At 57.3% G+C, this 8,330-nt stretch overlaps 1 protein-coding gene across 1 annotated transcript; it reads left to right on the forward strand.

Moving 5' to 3' along the window:
- The first annotated feature begins 211 nt into the window (after positions 1 to 211).
- LOC142404179 (tubulin beta chain) lies at positions 212 to 8,050 on the forward strand. Its single transcript, XM_075490659.1, has 4 exons — positions 212 to 418; positions 3,655 to 3,763; positions 4,028 to 4,138; positions 5,664 to 8,050. Exons 1-4 carry the CDS (start codon positions 362 to 364, stop codon positions 6,719 to 6,721), a joined length of 1,335 nt encoding a protein of 444 aa, XP_075346774.1. The 5' UTR covers positions 212 to 361; the 3' UTR covers positions 6,722 to 8,050.
- The last annotated feature ends 280 nt before the right edge of the window (positions 8,051 to 8,330 follow it).

Below are 8,330 nucleotides of genomic sequence, written 5' to 3' on the forward strand. Positions count from 1 at the left end.
GGGCGGTGCTACTATAGAGAGCGACGCGCAGAGCGCCCACCTCCAGCTATAGAGAGTTGGCAGAGCGGCCCCAGTGAAGGGGCGGTGCAAACAGCGAGATGGGGCGTGGCCTCCCGCCCGCGCCATCCAATGGGAATGCGGCGAGCGGGCGGCGCCGTCCAATAGGAGCGCGGGGCCGGCCGCCGCCGCTTTGTCTATATGAGGCGCCGCGGGGCCGCGGGAGCCGCCATTGTCGCCGCCGCCGCGCTTGCAACAGCGCTCCCGCCTTAAAGGGGCCGCGCCTCCGAATCGCCCATCAAGACCGGGTGGGGCCCACCGCTCCGGCACCTTCACCGCGCCCAGCCCGACCCGCGCCGCCACCATGAGGGAGATCGTCCACATCCAGGCGGGCCAGTGCGGCAACCAGATCGGGGCCAAGGTGAACAGCGGGCGGGCAGCGTCGGGCCGGGGGGGGGGGTGTGGGGTGGACCCCCCGCCATCATCCCTCCCACCACGGCGCGGCCCCTTTTAAGAAGCCCCTCCCTCCTCGCGCGCAGACAAAGGCGGACCCGAATCGGGGCGATTTCAGCCCAAAATCGCGCCTTTCCCGCCCGCTAAGGGCCTGAAATGAAAGGCGCGGACCCGAAATAAGGGGGATTCGGCCTCAAAATGAAGCGGTTCGGCCCCAAAATGGAGGTTTCCGGCCTCAAAATGGGGGCGCCCCGCCCCTCCCCCCCTTTCTTCTCACGCGGCCCCAAAATGGCGGTTTCCCGCCGCGCCTGAGGGCAGCGGTCCCGGAATGCGGCTTTTCACCCCAAAATAGCCCTTTTAACCAGAAAATATTTTTTTTCCCGTTATCTAAATCCCCTTTCACACCGTTCGGCCGCAAAATGGCTATTTTTTTGCCTCGATGAGGGGATTTTCGGCCATAAAATGAGGGGATTAGCCCTAAAATGGGGGGTTTCGCCTTAAAATAAGGGCTTTCACACACCCCTTCTTCTCCAAGCGGTATTTTAAAGCCTAAAAAATGTTCGTTTTTTACCTCAAAACCGCGGCGTCTCGCCGCTCCGGCGTGTTCAGCCCCAGAATGGCGATTTTTGCCCCAAAAAAAGGGTTTTACATCCTCTGATTAGTTATTTTGCCTACAAAACCGGCACTTTCCACTGTCAAAATGAGGGGGGTTCTACCCTAAAATAAAGATTTCTGTCTCCAAATCGGGGCGTGCCGCCCACAGCGTGTTCGGCCCCAAAATGGGGATTTTCCGCCCCAAAAGCAAAGGTTTTGGAGCCCAAAATGAGCTTTTTCAGCCCCAAAATAGGGGCGTGCCGCCTCTCGTGAGAGGCTTGTGGCCCCAAAATGGAAGTTTTTCGCCCCGAAAATGGGATCTTTATGTCCCAAAATAGGGGTTTTCTTTTCCAGACATAAAATAGGGTTTGGGGGTAAAAAAATAAAGGTTTTTAAGCTCCAAAATAAAGATTTTTGCCCTCGATGGGGATTTCCGGCCCCAAGATGGAGATTTTCAGTCTCGGAATAAGAGCTTTGTTCCCTGAAATGGGAGTTTTTAGCCCTAAAATGGGGGATTTTACCTCCCCCAACAGACTTTCTGGCCTTGAGACAGGTTTTTAGACCTAAATTAGGATTTTTTACCTCGAAACCAGGTTTTTTTAATCCCAAAAATGGGGCTTTCTGCCTCTAGAAAGGTTTTCCAGCCCCAAAATGGAGGTTTTCAGCCTCAGAGTAAGATCTTTGTTCCCTGAATTGTCATTTTCAGCCCCCGCATATCTTTTTTTCAGCCCCAAAATGGGGTTTTGAGGACCCAAAAAGAGCTTTTCAGCCCAAAATAGGATTTTTTTTTTTTTAGTTGCAAGTGGTTTTTTTTCACAGCTAAACCAGGAGTTTTCGGCCCCCAAAATGGGAGGTTTCCAGCCCCAAAATGGAGGTCCGCAGCTCAAGAATAGGATCTTTGTGCTCCCAAATGCCATTTTTCTTCCTCGAATTAAGGGGTTTTCCTCTTTTTTTTTTTTTTTGACCCCAAAATAGGGACTTTTTGCTGCACAGTGGCAGTTTCAGTCCCAAAATGAATGGTTTTAGCCCCAGAATAGGCTTTTACTATGCTGGAATAGTCGGTTTTTTTGCTGCATAATAGGATTTTCCCGCCCCTAAAGCTTTTTTTCAGCCCCCAAAATAATTTTTTTAGTACCAAAATGGGAGTTTCCCCACCCAAATGGCGTTTTTGGTCTCAAAATGGACGTTTTCAGCCTGAGAATAGGATCTTTGTTTCTCCAAATGGAGTTTTCAGCCCCCAAAATGGAGGTTTTCAGCCCCAGAATAGGATCTTTGTTCTCCAAAATATCTAAAAAGAGGCTTTTTGGCAGTAAAAAAGCGGGTTTTTTGCTCCGGAATGGTGTTTTTAGACCTATTAATAGCGATTTTTAGCCTCAAAACGGGATCATCCTACTGCAGAATTACTATTTTTCTGCAGCACCAACATAGAAGCTTTTTGTTCTTAAAAAGCACGTTTCAGCACCAAACCAGAGACTTTTTAGCCCCAGAATTGGTTCTTTTTTTTCCCCGAAATGGACTCTTCAGCCCAGAATTCCTTTTTTTTTTTTTTAGCCACAAAATGCTCTTTTTCTGCCCTGAAACGGGATTTATTGTGAAGAAAAATTAATACTGCAGAACTCCAGAAATAGCAGGTTTTCACCGCCCGTAAATGCAGATTTCCAGGCTCCAGAATGATGATTTTTAACCCAAATCGGCATTTTTAACCCATTTCTCCCACTTTCAGCCCCAAATTGTGGTGTTTTGGCCTGTTTTCACTGCAGGGCGTGGCCCTGTCGTCCCGTCCCCCCCCCCCCATGACCTTGGGGGGGGAGGGGTTGGGGTCCCCAGAGTGCCCGCCCCTCCCCCACCCTTTGTTCCCAGCCGCCCCTCCCCCATGGGCAGATTTTTTTGGGGAGAGAAAAATTGAAATTTCGGGAAATCCAATTGATTTTTTTTTTTTTTTTTAGGGAAGGGAATGGGTATTTTTTGGGGGGGTAAAAGGCAAATTTGGGGTGTTTCTGAAATTAAACGTTTTTGGAAGCGCCTCTGCAATTCAAACGCCGTTTCCGGTTCCCGCCTGCCCGTTTTTTTGGGGGGGGGTGTGGTTCTGCCCATGCTTGGCCCCGCCCCTGCGGGTGGTTAGGCTCCGCCCCTTTGTGGGCGGCCCCCACCCCTTGGAAACTGACCCAGCCCCCTGGGTTGGCTCCTCCCCCCTGGGCAGGTCCCACCCCTCAGGATTGGTGCTCCTGGGGTTGGCTCCGCCCCCGGGGTTGGCCTTCCTCTAGGATTCATGCCTCCAGTGAGACCACACCCCCTTTTTGCAGTCCCCACCCCCTGGGCTGGCTCCTCCAATAAGATTCCATGCCTTTTCAAAGCTCAGCCCCCAGGGTTGGGACTTCCAATGAGGCCTCACCTTCTCATCAAGGCTCCGCCCCTTTGGAGGGACCCCCATACCAAGCTCCACCCCCTGTACAGACCCCTCCCACCCCAAGACTGGCCCCACCCACCCTGAAGCACCAAGGGGGGGACCCAGATCCCCCCCCAAGGGACCCAGGCATCTGGGCTGCCCCACCCCCACTCAGGGGGTCCGGGGGGGGGTGGAGCCTTTCTGACCCCGCCCCCTGTCCCCAGTTTTGGGAGGTGATCAGCGACGAACACGGCATCGACCCCACCGGCACTTACCACGGCGACAGCGACCTCCAGCTCGACCGCATCAGCGTCTACTACAATGAAGCCACCGGTACGGTGTCACCCCATCCCCTGTCACACCCCCCCCCCCAAACCCAGTGTCACCCCTCTGTCCCCATCACCCCCCCCCCACCCATGTCCCCATCCCTCTTCACCTGAGACCTGACACGCTCAGCTCACCCATCCCACCCCTCACACCCTCCCTCCACCTCCTCGGGTTTTGGGGTGGTTTCTTGGGGGGGGTTTTGGGATGAGGAGGTGACACGGTGTTGTCACCATCACACCCCCCCCCCCGGTGACACGGCGATGTCCCCAGGGGGTAAGTACGTGCCAAGGGCCATCTTGGTGGACCTGGAGCCGGGCACCATGGACTCGGTGCGCTCGGGACCCTTTGGGCAGATCTTCCGGCCGGACAACTTCGTCTTCGGTGAGTCCCTGCGTCGCCCGGTGTCCCGTGGGGTCCCCTTGTGTCCCCCCCATGTCCTTTTAGGTGACCCGGGGGTTCCCATCATGGCAGGGTGACATTTTTCTTCATGTGGTGGCTAGGAGGCTCCTGGTGGTTGCCCCTCGGTGACCATCACCATAGGGTGGTGGGTCCCCCTCTGTCCCCACCATGGTGGCCCATGGGATCCCGGTGGTGGCCCCTGGGTTCCCTTTCTCGGTGGAGTGACACATCCCTCCTTGGTGGCTCTCAGGTGCTTGTCACAGTGGGGTGGCAAGTCCCTATTGTCCTCTTCTTGGTGGCCAGGGTCTTTTTTTATGTCTCCAGAGCTGCCCCCACTTTGGTTCTGGGAGGTTTATTGGGGTTCCCAAAGGGGTTGGGGTCCCCAAATCAGGGGGATGAGGGTCCCCTGGGAGACAAGCATTTCTGAAGAGCTGAGGGTGCCCATGGGTGCATGGTGAAGGTCCACGAGGAGCTTAAGCTAGCCAAGGGTGGGATGGAGGTCCCCAAGAAGGGGAACAAAAGGTCTCCGAGGTGTTTGGGGTCCCCAAGGAAGGTCATGGAGGTCCCCAAGGAGCTTAAAGATTTCTAAGGGCCAGCTGGTGGTCCCCAAGAAGAGGGATGGTGGTCTCCAAGGAGCTCAAGCGTGGACTGGAGTTCCACCAGGGGTTGGACAGAGGTCCCTGAGGTGCTCAGGGTGCCCAAGGGTACCATGGAGATGGAGGAGAGTGATGGGAGGGTCCTCAAGAGTGGCTTGGGGATCTTGAAGGAGGATGATGGAGGTCCCCAGGGTTCTCAGGGTCACCAAGGGTCAGGTTGAGATACCCAACAAGGGTGATGGAGGTGCTCAACGTTCTTGAGGGTGGGATGGAGTTCCCCAAAGAGTTCAGGGTCCCCAAGGGTGTGCTGAAGGTCCTCAGGGAGCTCAAGGGTGAGCTGGAGATGGGCAGGAAGAGTAATGAAGGTCCCCAAGGAGCATAAAGTCCCCATGCATGGGCTGGGGGTCCCCAAGGAGGGTGATGGAGGTCTCCAAGGAGCTCAGGGTCCCCAGGGGTTGGATGGACATCCCCAAGGAGGTTGATGGAGGTCCCCAAGGAGCATAAAGTCCCCATGCGTGGGCTGGGGGTCCCCAAGGAGGGTGATGGAGGTCTCCAAGGAGCTCAGGGTCCCCAGGGGTTGGATGGACATCCCCAAGGAGGTTGATGGAGGTCCCCAAGGAGCATAAAGTCCCCATGCGTGGGCTGGGGGTCCCCAAGGAGGGTGATGGAGGTCTCCAAGGAGCTCAGGGTCCCCAGGGGTTGGATGGACATCCCCAAGGAGGTTGATGGAGGTCCACAAGGGTGGGATCAAGGTTTCCAAAGTGATGAAGGTCCCCAAGGAGGGATGGGAGATCCCCAAGGTCCTCAAGGTTGGCCTGAAGGTCCCCAAATTGAGCAACCCAAAGTCCCCAAAGACCTCAGCTTCCCCCAGGGAACCCCTCCATGATGTCTCCACCGTGTCCCCACCCCAGGCCAGAGCGGCGCGGGCAACAACTGGGCCAAGGGTCACTACACGGAGGGGGCCGAACTGGTGGACTCGGTCCTGGACGTGGTGAGGAAGGAGGCGGAGAGCTGCGACTGTCTGCAGGGCTTCCAGCTGACCCACTCGCTGGGCGGTGGCACCGGCTCCGGCATGGGGACCCTCCTGATCTCCAAGATCCGTGAGGAATACCCCGACCGCATCATGAACACCTTCAGCGTCGTCCCATCCCCCAAGGTGTCGGACACGGTGGTGGAACCCTACAACGCCACCTTGTCTGTCCACCAGCTGGTGGAGAACACGGACGAGACCTACTGCATCGATAACGAAGCCCTCTACGACATCTGCTTCCGCACCCTGAAGCTGACCACCCCCACCTACGGTGACCTCAACCACCTCGTCTCGGCCACCATGAGCGGCGTCACCACCTGCCTGCGTTTCCCCGGTCAACTCAACGCCGATCTCCGCAAGTTGGCCGTCAACATGGTGCCCTTCCCGCGTCTCCACTTCTTCATGCCCGGCTTCGCACCCTTGACGTCGCGCGGCAGCCAGCAGTACCGCGCCCTCACCGTCCCCGAGCTCACCCAGCAGGTCTTCGACGCCAAAAACATGATGGCCGCCTGCGATCCCCGTCACGGCCGTTACCTCACGGTGGCCGCCGTCTTCCGAGGTCGCATGTCCATGAAGGAGGTGGACGAGCAGATGCTCAACGTCCAGAACAAGAACAGCTCTTACTTCGTCGAGTGGATCCCCAACAACGTGAAGACGGCCGTGTGCGACATCCCGCCGCGCGGCCTCAAGATGGCCGTCACCTTCATCGGCAACAGCACGGCCATCCAGGAGCTCTTCAAGCGTATCTCGGAGCAGTTCACGGCCATGTTCCGGCGCAAGGCCTTCCTCCACTGGTACACGGGCGAAGGCATGGATGAGATGGAGTTCACCGAAGCCGAGAGCAACATGAACGACCTCGTCTCGGAGTACCAGCAGTACCAGGATGCCACCGCCGAGGAGGAGGAGGACTTCGGTGAAGAGGCCGAAGAGGAGGCCTGAGGGACGCCCCTCGTCTTCGTCCCCAGAGAGCCCTTATCCTTCACTGCCATCGTCGTCGTCCTCGGAGAGCCCTCGTCCTTCGCCGTCGTCGTCTTCGGAGAGCCCTCGTCCTTCACCGTTGTCCTTGGAGAGCCCTCGGCCTTCAGCGTCATCGTCCTTGGAGAGTCCTTGTCCTTCATCATCGTCCTCAGCCTTCATCGGTGTCCTCTGAGAGCCCTTGGTCTTCATCGTTGTCCTTGGCCTTCGTCGGCGTCCTCCGAGAGCCCTCGGTCTTCAGTGTTGTCACCGGAGAGCACTTGGCCATCGCCATCGTCCTTGGAGAGCCCTCGGCCTTCGTCACCGTCTTCAGAGAGCCCTTGTCCTTCACTGTGGTCCTTGGAGATCTCGTGGCCTTCGTCATCATCCTCGGAGAGCTGTTGTCCTTCGCTGTTGTCACCAGGAAGCCCTCGGCCTTTGTCATTGTCACCGAAAAGCTCTTGGCCTCCACCGTCGTCACCAGAAAGCTCTTGGCCTTCATCATGGTTGTCCTCAGAGCCCTCGGCCTTCACCGTTGTCACTGGAGAGCCCTTGGCCTTCGTCATCATCATCTTCAGAGAGCCCAAAGCCTTTGTCATTGTCTTTGGAGAGCCTTCGGTCTTCACGGCGTCACCGCTACCAGAGAGTCTTCATCCTTCATCACGGTCACTAGAGTCCTTCATCATCGTTACCAGAGAGTCCCAGTCCTTCATCACGGTCACCGAAGAGCCCTCGTCCTTCACCGTCGTCATCGTCACCGGAGAGTCCTCATCCTCACGGAGCCCTCGTCCTTCATCATCATCGTCACCGGAGAGTCCTCGTCTTCACAGAGCCCTCGTCCTTCATCATCGTCACCGGAGTCCTCGGAGCGCCGCCGTCCTTCCCCACCGCCTTTGTCCCCACAGTCCCCCTCCCCTCTCCGTTGTCACAGTCGCCAGAAGGCCACCGTCCCCTCTGGGTCACCCCCTTTGTCCCCGCGTCCCCCCACCGCCGGGGGTGACATCACCACTAAATTATTGCAGCCCCCCGAGCACCAATTCGCCCTTTTTTCCACCCAAAACCACCACTCCAGCTGCAGGGGGCTCCCGGGTGGCCCTGTCCCCCGTGTCCCTGGCCGGGGACTCTCCTGTCCCTTCCACGTCCCCTCTCCCCCCAGATCCATCCTGGTTTGGTTCCTTTTTCCCCCTTTTTAAGCTTTTTTTTTTTTTTCCCCTCCCCCCACCCCTTTTTTTTTCTTTTTTCCTTTTTTTTTTTTTTTTTTTCATATTGAAAAGCCGCCCCCGGGCGAGGAATAAACCCGGGATGTAAAGCCACCGCCGTGTCCCTTGTCCCCTTCCTGTCCCCGTGTCCCTCCTGGCCCCCCCCCCCCCCCCCCATGTCCTTGGGGCCCCTTTGCTCTTCTTAGGGTCCCCCTGTCCCCTCCAGGTCCCCATGGGGAGGGGGAGGGGGTGTCCCCACCTCTGTGTCCTCCCCCCAGATGTCCCCATGGGGGGGTTGCTGTGTCCCCTTTTAGTGTCCCCCTGTCCTCGGGGTCTCCTCTGCAGCCCCCCCCCTCCCCCCCCCCCAGGTCCTTTCTGTCCCCTGTAAGGTCCCT

The sequence above is a fragment of the Mycteria americana genome, unplaced genomic scaffold (genome assembly GCF_035582795.1).
Source record: "Mycteria americana isolate JAX WOST 10 ecotype Jacksonville Zoo and Gardens unplaced genomic scaffold, USCA_MyAme_1.0 Scaffold_86, whole genome shotgun sequence".
In the NCBI taxonomy this organism is placed as follows: domain Eukaryota; kingdom Metazoa; phylum Chordata; class Aves; order Ciconiiformes; family Ciconiidae; genus Mycteria; species Mycteria americana.

Excerpts from the sequence above, each read along its gene's own strand:
- LOC142404179 (XM_075490659.1), top strand. The coding sequence starts at position 362 with ATGAGGGAGATCGTCCACATCCAGGCGGGCCAGTGCGGCAACCAGATC. Across the intron at positions 419-3,654 it reads GCAACCAGATCGGGGCCAAG|TTTTGGGAGGTGATCAGCGA; the intron begins GTGAACAGCGGG and ends CCCTGTCCCCAG. Across the intron at positions 4,139-5,663 it reads GCCGGACAACTTCGTCTTCG|GCCAGAGCGGCGCGGGCAAC; the intron begins GTGAGTCCCTGC and ends TCCCCACCCCAG.